Genomic DNA, 14,708 nt, shown 5'->3' with positions numbered 1-14,708 from the left:
ACTACTCTTTTTTTTCCCCCAAGGCCAAATGTTTGTGAAGTCCCCCAACTGTGTGTGCAGCCGCTCACACACGCTGGCTCTGGAGACGGGGCCGTGCCGGCCTCGGATGGTGTGTGGCTTGTGAAAGAAGGTAAGGGTGCTTCCGCTATTTCCTTTTGATCACTAAAAATCAAAACCAAAAGGCTCACCTGCATCTAAAGATTTCATCCAGTAAGTTTTGGAAAATGATGGTATAACTAAGTAAATGAGCATAGGGTAGACCCACCAGGAACTTTCAGATTTATTATAGATTTTCCATCACAGGCAAGATATGTCATTGCTTTAGTTTAGCCCTCATTTATGTGTGAGTTATTTTGGGTTAGATGCCACTAATTTTATCTCCTGGCATGATCAACTGTTGAAAGCTGAACATCAGAAGACTGAGAAACAAGGAATATTGTGTCGGTTTGCTAAATTTAGCAGGACTTGGATCCAGGGCCCCCCAGGTTGTGAACCACTCTCTGACCTGCCCTTGGTTCTCTTGTAACACTTTGAAACCTAGAGCTTCTGTGACTTTATTACGGCCTTTGAATTAGGATTAACTGGGCAGGCTGGAAGAAGAGAGTAAAAGCATGTACGGAGCTTTCTGAGTCAAGCTTTTTATTATGGACTTTTTAAATCAAAGTGTTATACTAGTTTTACAAAACCTCTAAGTGCCTCTTCATGCAAATAGTTGTTAATGGGTTAAGTTTTATGTAAATGAATCAACTGGGTCTGAATGCTAGATAAAGTTAAAAAAAAAGTATGATTTTAGGTTAATGAATTTATCACCATCACTGTCATTATTACTATTGTCAAGGAAAGTTGGGGACATTTATAAATAACTGAAGTTGTCATTGTATAGAAATAGCAGAATGCTGGTAATACAGGACTAAATAAAACATTGTAAGACTGAATCATTTATAATTGTGAATATGTACATATATACACACTGTGTGTGTGTGTGTGTGTGTGTGTGTGTGTTGTGTGTATGTGTGTTTAAGCTTCAGATAGATAGTCTTTTTTTTAGTCATACTCAGGAACTTTAAATTAAACTTATTTTTTATTTTTTAAAAATCCACTAGAGAGATTAGAGATTTTAAAGTTTATTTTGAGAGAGAGAGAGAGAGAGAGAGAGAGAGAGAGAGAGAGAGAAAGCAGGAAAGGGGAAGAGAGAGCGAGAGAAAATCCCAGTCGGTGTGAAGTCCCATATGGGGCTCTAGCCCATACACTGAGAAATCATGACCTGAGCTGATCAAAAGTCTGATGCCCCAGGAATTTTAAGTGTAAGTCAGAAAACTTCCCCTGGTTCTTACTAGCCGTTTGGCCCTAGGCAAAGTTCTTACATTTCTCTGTGTCTTAGCCTATAAAATTAGAAAAATAAAACCATGCATAGAACTATGAAGATTAACTGAAAACATATTTAATATATGTGGCTCCACAGTAGGTACTCAGTATGTTTGTTCTTTAGAGTACTTGTTTTTGAAAATGGCTTTTCATTTAGATTTTCTGTTTTCCCCCACGGGGTTTAATCATTGTTAATATTATATTGAACCAAAGAAAGTTCACTACCATATAGACTTTCAGACTTGGGAAAACAAACATGAATAAGTAAAATATGTTTTATATTTTTATTGTCAAAAGTGTAGTAGTTTTATCTTTTTTTTTTTAATTTGTTTGGCAGATACTTACGACACTGGTTTTGGGAGGTGTTCAGAGAGGTTTGGTGTCTTTCCCAAACTAATATACCTTTTGTTTGTGTATAAGTGTGCAGTCCTGTACTTTTGACCCTATTGCAAACATACACATATAAAACATGAGGCTACACTTCCAGATCCTGGATAGTCGTGTCATAAAAAATGGCATGTCCAGTAAGATCGGTTTTTGAGAGAGGATAAGGACATTGGCATATGGTGGGGAGAGGTCGGTTGGAGACAGTGGAACTTGGACTTGACCCTGAATAATTTATCATTTGGGCTGGGATACGAGGAGGGGTATGTGAAGGGAAGAAAATATGTTAATACTTTGGACATCAAGAATATATATGACTTGGATTTGATGGAAAGAAAATTAGCTTGTTTAGAGATATTTGGTATTTTAGTCTATTTGAGAGGTCAGTATGAATAGTGTAGTGACTTGTGTTCATTATTGCCTCCTTAAGGAGGCATTTTTTTTTTAGTGATTGTCCCTTTCCCCCATGAAGTTTTAATACCACAGGTATACCTTATCTGTTTGTGTACTGTGCTCCTTTATAGGACCAACAACCATTGCATTATGTATGTTTTTTTCACCCCTCCCACCCAAGAACCAATGGTCACTGTCTCGTGGGTGATATCACCACTGCTAAGAAAGCACGTTATAGTAGGAGCCACATATGAGGGGCCTTCAACGTTTAGTTGAAAAGTATGGACTTTATTATGCATCAGGATTTTATTAGTCTGCATAATTTTGTATTTCATTCTTGATAGCTTGAGTGACCCTTCAGATAGTTTATACCATAGAACATGGGGGTCCTTCTTAATTTTCATTAACCTTTACCTATTTTGATTTTTGGTTGTGTAATCTTGGTTGGGTGTGTAGTGATGTGTGGGTGTGTGGACATGTATAATATAAACAAATTGTGTGTGTGTGTGTGTGTGTGTGTGTGTGTGTGTGTGTGTGTGTGTGTGAATGGCAGGATTTGAACTGGAGGGGATCATTTTTTGATGATTTTAAGAGAACAGCTTTGCCTTACAAGGAAGGACTACTGGTCTAGTTTCTTGTGTTTCATAGGACCCGGTACTATACCAGCTACAGACAAGCATACAGCATGCAGCAACAGGCCATCTACAAGTGCTGGCCTGGTTGGAGCCCACAGGACAATGAACCTGGATGCCTACACTGTAAGTTATAATTCTTCCTGTTTAACTCTGTGTCCCTAGAAGTAATGGTTTCCCTGTTTTGGGCTTCAGTCATATCATGCCTGTCAAGTTTCAGGCATCTTTAGAATCACCGTAGCTTCAGAGCAACTCTTTGGACTGAAAATTCACACTTGACGTGTGCAGAAATGTATAAAAAGCTTTTCTGTTACACATTTTTAATGATAGGTCGGGACTCAGAATGCATAGAACTGTTGCTTTATATTCTCTTTATTTAAAAGTTTATTTAAAGCCAGACAGGTTACACCTTGGTTTTTATCTCCCTTTTCTGTTTGCCCCTTTCCCATATCATCAAATTTGTAATCCACAGTTGATTCAAAAGTCTGGAGGGAAATCACTGTACTAAATCTAAATGGGATTTCTCAACTTGTGCTTGTCATGATTAATTGCAGGACTCTGGAGGCAGCTTACTTTTTAAGATGAGGTATGTGGTCCTTTTACAAACCTCTGGTGAGGGTATTCCAGAACCTTTGGAGTATGTTTGACAGCACTCAAGCAGCTGCACTAGTGGCATTATATAGTTCATTCATGCCGGAAGAAATGGCTCCTTTTAGTTGCTCCTTTCCCTATGTGTTTATGGTTATTGCAAAGTCACTTAAAATGCTTCAGTGTGTTGCAATCAATGCAGCATCTTGGCACGACCATTCATCTCTTCTGTTATCCGTACCCTAGGGAGTTTGTAGGCATCCTGCTTCCTTCCCCACTGTGCTTTCTGCTCTTGAAATATCTTAGTGAAGTTGCCGCAGACTTCCCATGTTAAGCAGGCTTAGTGTTGAGTGGTGCACCAAGGGTCAGGTGTATTTGCATGCTGTGCGAGGCCACTGCAGCTGGCTGGTTAAGCTCGGTGAAAACACCTGGCCACTATGTCATCTCAACTATGCTACAAACTCCTGGAAATTAACAACTGTAAGATGACACCTGTCATAGTCCTTTGCCTCTGGTAAGTATTAGTATTTCTCACTTGATTTTTTGATTGTTTTGACCACATGATCATCTTCTCCGTGGCATTTCTTTAGACTGGTGCTACTCAAACTTGAAAGTGAATACAAATCACCTGGTGTCCGGTTAAGGTATGGATTCTGATTCAGTAGATTTGGGGTAGGGTCTAAGATTCTGCATTTCTACAGGCTTCGAGTGATGTGGATGTGATTACAAACAGAGCTCTACCTGGCTTTAAACAGCAAGGCCTTATCTTACAATGAAAACATTGTGCGATCTCACCTTGGAGAGGTTGGTGGGGATTTCTAGATTGTATTTATATTAGCTGTGTACTTTCATTGAGGACTTTGTTTTTTCTCTCAACTCCATTCATTCATTCCCTCACCCTCCTTGTCCACACTCCTTTTAGCTGTCCCTGCAGTGGGAACATGTTTCAATGGAAGGAGTTGCTTAGGCGGTCAGGCCCAGTGGTGCAAAGTGTTCAGTGGGTTTTCAAGGCCACCAATATGGTGAGTCACCAAAAAGACTATTTTCTTATGATTTGGACCTGTCTGCTTTGCTTTTAGGGGCCAGCCAATGCTGTCGATTCAGACTAATGACAGGGTTATCCCGCTGGGGACTGGTGAACATTTAAAATGAGCCACTAAGCAAAAACCTACAACCTACAGTGTACTCAGCATCACAAAATATGCTTTGCAGTTTACTTTTAATTATTCACGATAAGAGTTCAAAGAGTAGCAGTCAGTACAAAATAGCCTCTCTTGTAAAGGAAATGGCAGCTTAATAAGAAAACCTCATTCTGACCTCAGATGCTGAATCTTTAACAGATTCATGGTTTGAAAGTGCTGGTACAGTGTTTTTCCGTGAGGTATCTGTGGTTTGTGGATGAAGAAAGTGGGGATTAACACAAATGCAATGTGATATGATATTTACTATTTTTATGCCCTTTATTAAAAACAAAATAAAGCAAAAACCCCAACATTTGCTCGATTCTCAAAGTATCAACACTTGGTAACCTAATTTTCAAGGTTGGAGCTCTATCGCTTGTCAATTTTGGACATGTGTCTTTTGAATAGTTCTCCTACAGGAAGTTTTTAAAATGGTCAGTGATAGAAAGTTTTTAAAACGGTCAGTGATCTATCTTTTACTGCATCTGCCATGAGATCGGGTGCTTTCAAAAGGATTTGTTTTTGACTTGATCATCTGTTTTGAGTCTCCGGAGGATGTGAATGCATCTGTTTTTATCTTTTCAGGGTAGGAAAAAACAAACAAACAAACAACAAAATTAAAAACCTATCTTGTAGAAGTTAAAAAAGTAGTTATAAAAAAACTAGCAAAAATGTTGTAATCCTTATTTTTTGCTGGTGTGTTTGTCTTCTCTTATCTGTTACTTGAATCTTTTTGTAAATGAAATTGTAAGGTGACTCAGAGCGCCAAAGGGTGCCCATTTATCTCCCCTGCTCTTGGCATAAGGTTAAGGCTCACGTTTTTCACGGGTCACCTCAAAGCTCTTCTTGCAAATTAATCCTGATATTCTTTTCTGGGTTGTTTGCTTTTTTTTTTTTTTTTAAACAAATGTGTGAATTAACATGAAACCGATTTTCAACCCCAATTTATTCTTTCACTGTGGAACACTGATTCTGAAATAAGGTTTAGTGTACTCCTAGAGCTCTAGCATATATATCTTCAACTGTTTTCATCATTTTCAAGAAGCTAGCAGAAATTATATGTTGATCCATGATAACACGTTGTTTAAATTGTTTCAAGTACATGTATAGCACTGATTTCCTCATCTTGATCAATAGCTGTGATGGGCAATTACACATGTCATTGATTCATTAAGAATTAAAAAAAATAATTCATTATTACTTTATTAATTCATTTGTTTGGGCAGAACAAGTCTTATAAAACATCAAGTCCCTGAGGGAAAAGGTAATTAAAGAGACATATGGTAACGATAATGACCTAGAAATTACACCTGGGTTAATTTATTCTTTGTTTTCTACATCAGTACTTGGATATTTTGATTATTTTAATCTCTTAAGTTTTATATACCAAAGTAATTTAAATGCTTTTTGAAATTCAAGTTAGACTTCCTATTTTTCAATTTTGCGTTGGTGAGAATACTGGGCTATTTTTTTTTTTTCAACGTTTATTTATTTTTGGGACAGAGAGAGACAGAGCATGAACGGGGGAGGGGCAGAGAGAGAGGGAGACACAGAATCGGAAACAGGCTCCAGGCTCTGAGCCATCAGCCCAGAGCCTGACGCGGGGCTCGAACTCACGGACCGCGAGACCGTGACCTGGCTGAAGTCGGACGCCTAACCGACTGTGCCACCCAGGCGCCCCAACGGCTATTTTAAATGTAGGCAGAATCAGTGTATCTTTTCCACAAGTTTGTTTGTACACTAAAAAAAATTCCAGAAGTCATGAGAGAAGACCAATCATACAAAATACCTTTGTGAAGTCTGCATTTCCTTTGTGGTGTTATTGTCCAATTGTGTTTATCTTTAGATCTTGACACATATTTTCTCTCACTGAACTGCTGTGTTCAATTTAAAAAGAAAAACCATGAGTTCTGAGGGGTGTTCAATCTGAAGTAGGAGTTCAGACATCTCCTACATGGTATCCCATGTATCTAGCAAAATGAGATATCACAAAGTATGTAAATTTGAGGGTTTCATGGAGGGATTTTGAAAACTTCCTAGGAAATCAAGTATTTGGGGAAACAAATGGAGAAACAATTAAGAAGAATGACATTTGCTGAGTCTTGAAGTGGTTTAAAGATGAAAATCACCAAAGAATGTTTTTGAAAAGAATATAATTGATAGGACATATACCCTATCAAATAGGTTGATTATAGTCTGGTGGTACTACTTATAACCTAGCTGGGTTTGAGTTCTTATGGTTGAGTACATAATCCTTGGTCAGATTGACACTAGTCTTTCTCTCTCCCTTTAGTATATATATCACAATAAAAATAACTTCATGTTGTTTTCAAATTATATATATAAGCAATAATTCAAATGATAAAAAATTCAAATTTTGAAAAATATCAAATTATAAAACATTGCCATATATAATAAAAGAAAGTGAAAGTGCAGTCTATTGCCCTCAGATAGGTCATCCTTTTGTTTATTTATTCATATTTATACACACATATGCAATTTTATATAAATAAGATTATGTCCTATACACTGTTTTGCCATGAATTCCCCTCTTTTCTTTGTGTGTGTGTGTGTGTGTGTGTGTGTGTGTGTGTTTACCTTCTCCTTTCTTTTCCCTCTTCCCTTCCAACTTCTTCTCTCCTCCCCAGTAACAACTTGCTGAATCCTTTTTTGTATCTTTCTCTGTGCTCATGTCCTCAGTCATGTATGCAGGAAACAGCTGCATAATTTTTCATGCCAATTTTTTGGCACAAGGATATGGTGCTTTTATTTCTGTGAAACAGACTCCCAGAAGTTTGTTATGTATATTTTAAATTTTAATATATTTAGGGATTAAAACATTCTTTTTTTTTTTAAATTTTTTTTTTCAACGTTTTTTATTTATTTTTGGGACAGAGAGAGACAGAGCATGAACGGGGGAGGGGCAGAGAGAGAGGGAGACACAGAATCGGAAACAGGCTCCAGGCTCTGAGCCATCAGCCCAGAGCCCGACGCGGGGCTCGAACTCACGGACCGCGAGATCGTGACCTGGCTGAAGTCGGACGCTTAACCGACTGCGCCACCCAGGCGCCCCAAAACATTCTTTTAAATTATTTGTAAAATATTTTGTGGGCCATGGTAATGTCTTTACCAACTTATTTGGTTGGTATGGATTAAAAATCTAGATAAATGCTAATTATTTACTTATTTGTTGACATGTTGACAAAATAGGGAATCACGTGCATCTTCATTCGCAACTAGAGATCTCATAAATTAAAATTCTAGGATCGAGGTTATTGTAAGCATGGATTGGTCTTAGTATAGGGTAATATTGACTTTATTAGAGAAGTATGGGGAAAAAGAAAGTCTAGAAAATGAACCAGATGGCCTATTAAAAATGGAGAAAATGATCCAGTCCTGGAGAGAGAAGGGACATGCTAATAACTGAGAGAAATGCTTGAAGTTAATAATGATTCTAAAATTGTGTATCTACTTAACTCATTTGAAAAATCTTCCTCTAATAAGGAAAAATGAAGAAAATGAATTTGGACAATTAGGAAGTAATGAAGAGCTTTCTAAAATAGCTATTGATTAAAGGAATCAAAGGGAATACTTTGAAGATTTGAACACATGCAAATCAGACTAGATAGATGGTGGTAGAATTTTCTTTCTTTTTTAATTCTATGGATCCAGGCAGAACCACTTGGAGCTTCATTAACTGATTAATATCACACACAAAGTCACACTTTTTCTCATCACTTAATCCATCTTCCCTTTCTCTGGTCAGAGGTCAGTTAAATTATAATGTACCTAATGGTTGGATGCTAAGACTGAGGTCTTCTTGTCTCTTTTATTCAAATATTAATTAATGAATTAATTCTTCTAGTCAGTCTTTCAGTTGGTCAGTAAATATTTATACACTATGCTTGTGCAAGATACTGAGATACCAAAACAAATTTGGTGTCTTTAGTGTGGTGGGGACTAGAAACCAAGAAACCAAGGATTATATAGCAGTTCTCAAGTGCTATGATGGACTATGATTCTGTCCTAAAAGAAACCAGAAGAGGGTCCATCTATGACATGCCAGGTGATGTCATAAGGTTTCTTAGAAGAGTTGAAAATACAAAACACAACTCATTCTTAGAGATAAACAGAACAGTAATATGAGATTCAGCATAGGAAATAGAATATTTCCCAGAGACATGAAAAACACAGCAAACTGAATAAATAATAATAATAATAATAATAATAATAATAATAATAACAATAATAAAAGTAATTCTCCTGGCTGCAATAAGAGATGTGTCTGGGATGTGGCAAAAAATGTGACTTGGTTTAGGTTCAGGGCAGCAGTCCCTCAGCTTTTCTTGGTCCAGCCAAACCAGCTATTTCAGAACTGTATGCACAAATGGCTTAACGGATGGGGTTCTGCAGGGACTTTGTCTTCCCTAAATTTAGCATCTGAGCAGCCAGTCCAACATTTGGGATTTCTTGAGCATACAACAGTAGTGGGTGTTTCTCCACTCCTGTGTCAGAGTCCCTGTATCTCCATTACTTCAAAGTTTGATGTCTGTTTCATTTTCAAGATGAAGTGTTGCTGGAGTGCTGTCTCATAACATGGAAAGCCCTTGGAAGTTCTGGCACTGAGGTTGTCTCATCACTGACTTCTTATCCTGAAGAAGTCATCTTATATCCCCGAGCCTCAGTATCATCATTTGTAAACTAATAATAGCTCACATTTTTCTGAACACCTTTCAGGTCCCAGACACTATTCTTAACGATTTACATGGATTAAATTATCAATCCTTAAAGAAGTCTTTGAAGTAAACACTCTTATTTACCACATTGTTGTACCTGACAGAGGGATACAAACTTGTCCAAGGTCAAACAACCAGGTAACAGGAGATATGAGATACATATCCATGTGTTCTAGCTTCAGAGCCTACAAGCTTAACCTTCAAGTCATGGTCCCTTTATAAAAATATTCAACATAATTGCCTGTCTGCTAGGTTGTTATTTGTGAGAGTCTATGTGATAATGCATGTGATCTGTACTTTGGAAAGCATTATCCAAGCATTACTTCCATTAGTTGACTATAAATTCTCTGAGAATCTTTAGAGGAAGTGCACAGTGTGAAGAGGAAAAGGCTGCTGTTGTTGCTTTGCTTCCTATCCTGTGGGAAGTCTGAGCAAACCTTAGGTGTTGGGTCACAGGTGTGGTTTGGAATCAACCAGTAGGTTCCTCAAGGAGTCCAGTGAGCTCTCTGCATGATGTATCTGTTCTTGGTGGATAGGAAGTTGGGCCAAAGGATTTTCGCAATGACTTGTCTACAAGAGCATTTTGAATTTGGGAAGTGGCATAGGTTAAATTTTGTCCCCCCTCCCTGCCTGGGAATTCTATATTGAAATCCTAATCCCTGGTAGTTCAGAATGTGACTTTATTTGGAAATATGGATGTTGCAGATGTAATTAGTAAGGTGCGATGATACTGGAGCAGGGCAGTCCCCTAATCCAATATGACTGGTGTCCTAATAAAAAGGGGAAATTTGGGCAGAGGCACGCACATAGGAAGAATATCATGGGGAGACGATCGCAGTGATACACCTACAAGTGAAGGGAAGCCGAGGACTGCTAGCAAGCTACTAGAGGAAGGGCATGGCAAAGAGTTTTCCTCACAGCCCTCAAAAGGAAGCAACCCTGCAGACAACTTGATCTCAGACTTCTAGCTTCCAGAACTGTGAGACAATAACACTCGGAGGCTTAAGCCTCCCTGTTTGTGGTACTTTGTTACAGCAGCCCCGGCAAACTAATATAGGAGGTTTAGAAAACATTTTTTTTAAATCTACAGCCTCGTGTCAGCAGTAGGCCTACTGAAACAATGAAAATGGAGAAAAAATGGCAGGGGGTTTATAAAGAGCAAATGATGCTAAGAAATTTGATGACTTATTTTTAATTGAATTATAAAATTAGTGTGGGAAGGAGATTTAATTTGGAAAAAATGCAAACTCATTAATTGAACACACTTACTAATCTGCAGTCCTAAATGAGCATTGTTAGGCAACCGTATGAAACAGAACAGGTTATATTACGGAGATATGTTGATATGTGTCCTTAGCATGAGCTGGCAGTGTAAAACTCAGTATTATTTTGTTTTCCCTACAAAGATGCATTGCATGAGAGCCTTAAGCCCTCAACAGGGTTGTAGCAAGTCTGTATTAAGGTGACTGCATTCTGCTTCACATAACTTGACAGAATGATATGGCAGTATTGAAAGGGGTTGGGACAAGTGCAGTGAAGGGACGGGTAGACCATTTATGAGGAAAGTAAAGCAATAACTATCTGACATCTTCTTGTAAGCCCACTAATGAGGCATTCTATTCTTTGGAATCCATGCAGAAAATGTACTACTCTGACACTGTTTCAACATAGCAGCTTTAAAAGTACTTTTACTGGGGCGCCTGGATGGCTCAGTTGGTTAGGTGTCTGACTCTCGGTTTCGGCTCAGGTCATGATATCATGGTTTGTGAGATCGAACCCCGTATTGGGCTCTGTGCTGTCAGCATAGAGCCTGCTTGGGATTCTCTCTCTCTCTCTCTGTCTCTCTCTGTCTCTCTGTCTCTCTCTGTCTCTCTCTCTCTCTCTCCCCTTCTCTCCCCTTCTCTCCCTCTCTTTCTGCTCCCCCCCACTGTCTCTGTCTCTCTCAAAATAAATTAAAAAACTTAAAAAAATTAAAAGTGCTTTTACTAATACACCCTTGCAGGTATGCTTTGCATGGCTAGTGTTAGTAAACATAAGATGCAATTTAAAAAAGACTGCCTGAGAATTTCCTGATGTTGTGAATATGACGACCTTACAGGAGAATGACCTAGCACAACTGAAGCTTGTATGATTCTATAGGGTGTAATTAATGATGTACTAGAAAATATTGTAGGTAGGTAACAATGATTGTAATAGCTAACTCATAAGTCATGCTTTCTACATACTAGATGTTGTCCTAAATGCTTCATGCATGTTGCCTCATTTAATACAATAGTCCTATAAGGTAAGTGCCATTAATAGCCCCCTATTACAGATGGCGCACCTGCAGTAAAGAGAGGGTAGGGAGCTTAGCTGAGATCATACACGTAGCAAATGATGGTGCCAGGGTGTGGACTCAGGTGGTCCAGCTCTCCATTTTGTCCTTTCAACCACTGTGTGATGCTGTTTCTTTAAAGTGTATAACACTTTCTTGTTTATGAAAAATGTAGTTGATACCACATTTCTAAAAGGGATTTATACTTTTTAGTGTTTAGACCTGACCAGTATGCTGAGAAAAAAGTCTTCCTACAAAAAGTATGAACTTAATGATTCTTTCCATTTAAAATTGTGTTCATTATACACATATGTATTGAATGACTGTGACCTGTGTAAGAAATATATGGCTGTACTTTCGCAAAGTCTGTATTCCGGTTATGGAGACAGGAAAACAAATCATTATAATGAATGATGTTGAATGTTTTGTCAGAAATACCTTAAAAGGGGCACAGGAATGAGGTCATGGTAGAGAGTTAGACTTGGAAAGTTGTGGCAAATAAGACTGTAGATTAATGCCATGCTACTCATTATTGCCAAGCTAAATAGTTTGGATTGAAGCTCCTCAGATGTGTAATGCCACTGAAGATTTTAAGATGGGCATTTTATATGTAAAGTGTGTTTTAAAGATACAGCTACATGGAAGCATCTCAATCCAGATTTCAAGATATACTGCAGATCCATAGTAATAAAAACGGTCTGAGACTGGCACAAAAATAGACACATGGATTAATGGAACAGGACAGAGAGCCCAGAGATAAACCCATATGGTTAGTTAATCTTTGACAAAGGAGACAAGAATATACAATGGGGGAAAAGAAATGGGAACACTGGACATTACGTGCAGAAGAATGAAACTGGACCACTTTCTTATACCACACACAAAAATGAAATGGATTAAAGATCTAAATCTGAGACCTGAAACCTTAAAACTCCTAAGAGTAATCTCTTGGATAGCACCCTTAGCAACATATTTATGGATATGTCTCCTGAGGCAAGGGGGGGAAAAAAAGCAAAAGTAGACTACTGTGACTACCTCAAAATGAAAAGCTTTTGTATAGTAAAGGAAACAATCAACAGAACTAAAGACAACCTACTGAATGGGAAAATATATTTGCAAATCATATATCCAAGAAAGGGTTAATATCCAAAATTTATAAAGAACTTACACAACTCAGCACCAAGCCAAACAATCTGATTAAAAGTGGTCAGAGGACCTGAATAGACACTTTTTCAAAGAAGACATACAAATGACCAACAGACACATGAAAAGGTGCTCAACATCACCCATTATCAGGGAAATGTGAATCAAAGCCATAATGAGATAACCACCTCACACTAGTCAGAATGGCTATTATGAAAACAAATAAACAACAACAACAAACCAAGAGGGGCACCTGGGTGGCTCAGTCGGTTGAGTGTCTGACTCTTGGTTTTGGCTTAAGTCATGATCTCACAGTTTGTGAGTTCAAGCCCATATCAGGCTCTGCGCTGATGGTGCAGACGCTGCTTAGGATTCTCTCTCCTCCTCTCTCTGCCCCTCCCCTGCTCATTGTATTCCTCTCTGTCTCTCTGTCTCTGTCTCTGTCTCTCTCAAAAAAAACAAAAAACAAAAAACAAACTGCCTCTTTTTGGTTTTTTTGACTACAAGTTTAAGTCCTATTTTCTCTTAAGGAACTTGATGAACATAGTTTGAAAAAAGAAATCCTGGATAAAAAAAAGTTAACATGCTCTACTGCAGAATATGGTTCACTTTTTTTTTTAAGAATAGTGTAGATGAGTTTTTGCTTGACATTTGAATTTGAAGATATGGTAGACCTTAGGGAATGTATCACTTGGTTTGGGTAGTGCAACTTCAGTTCTTAGTTTTTGTTTTGTTTATCCTTTTTTTCTCTTTCTTTCTTTCTTTCTTTCTTTCTTTCTTTCTTTCTTTCTTTCTTTTTTTTTTTAAATAAGCTCCATGCCCAGTGTGGAGCCCAGCACAGGGCTTGAACCCACAACTCTGAGACTGAGATCTGAGCTGAGATCAAGAGTTGGACGCTTAACTGACTGAGCCACCAGACACCCCACTCTTAGTTATTTTTGAAACCATAAATTATTTAATCTATAATAAAAGTCTATTAGTAATGGCTATAGGTGGAATGGAGCATTTCACTCTTTTCTGCTAGAGTTTAGTCCGGTCAATGTTAGAAACTACTTGTATGATAATCAATTATTAAAATTCCTTTAAGTGATTAGGGTGTCTTATGTTGTGTAAAGAAAAATGAAGCTTCTCTCCAAGATTCTTGCTCTCAGGGCAGTTGAGTGAGTCTGGATTTGGCCAGTGTGGATAGGAGACGGGAGGAAGCATGTGGAGGGTGTGCTACCTCAGTGCTGTTCTCCAGACAAAACAGTCCTGGGTACTCAGTAAAATGATCACAGGCTTCTTTGACGGTGATTTAAGGGTACATTTCCTGAAAGAGGCAAAATATAAGACCAGAGAAAGACAATGCAAAATAAAAATCAAATTCTAGGTTACACAAATGGAGGAGAGTATTGATCGTCAAGAGAATTGAGAGTGTGTGATATTGAAGGTAGAGATTTAGCTACACAGATTCGGACCTTGTTCTCAACAGGAGCATCTGTGCAAGGCATCCTCTTCCTTACTGGTCAAGCATAGTGAAAAGTTGGATGTATAGAACATGATGCCTTAATATTATATTTTTTAAACATGAATAGTGTACTTTACTGTGTGTCTCAAACAAATGTTGTTTCGGTATTTGCTGTCTGATCTTGTTTATCTGTTACTCTTGGAAAATCTCATTTTTGACTGGACTTGGACTTAGAGGTAGAAGCTTTCAGAAGACAGCATCCATCTCTTGGCAATATGTTGCTGGTGTGTTTCTTTGGCTTCCTTCATGCTCTTGGCTAAAAGTTTAGCATATTCTGCAGCCTCTTCCTTATGTTTCTTAGTATGTTGTTTCTTCAGAGCAATACACTGATGTGTGTGTTGAAGGATGCATGGAGTAACAAGACACTGAATCTTGGGTGCTTTGGTTCTAGATTTCTTACCTTTGTTTAAGGGCTTTATCACAACATACTGGCAGATGTCATCTTCTGTGGAGAGATTGAAAAGT

General features: G+C 38.1%; 1 protein-coding gene across 1 annotated transcript in view; it reads left to right on the top strand.

Moving 5' to 3' along the window:
- Positions 1-14,708, top strand: part of LOC122491006 — a 259,942-nt gene that overhangs the window by 62,952 nt on the left and 182,282 nt on the right. The window contains exons 3-4 of the mRNA XM_043593304.1: positions 24-130; positions 2,791-2,900. Coding sequence (XP_043449239.1) covers positions 24-124 — 101 coding nt within the window. The 3' untranslated portion in view covers positions 125-130; positions 2,791-2,900. The remainder of the gene's footprint in view (positions 1-23; positions 131-2,790; positions 2,901-14,708) is intronic.

This window comes from Prionailurus bengalensis, chromosome C2 (genome assembly GCF_016509475.1).
Source record: "Prionailurus bengalensis isolate Pbe53 chromosome C2, Fcat_Pben_1.1_paternal_pri, whole genome shotgun sequence".
NCBI lineage: Eukaryota > Metazoa > Chordata > Mammalia > Carnivora > Felidae > Prionailurus > Prionailurus bengalensis.
This window is presented reverse-complemented; position numbering and strand designations above follow the sequence as displayed.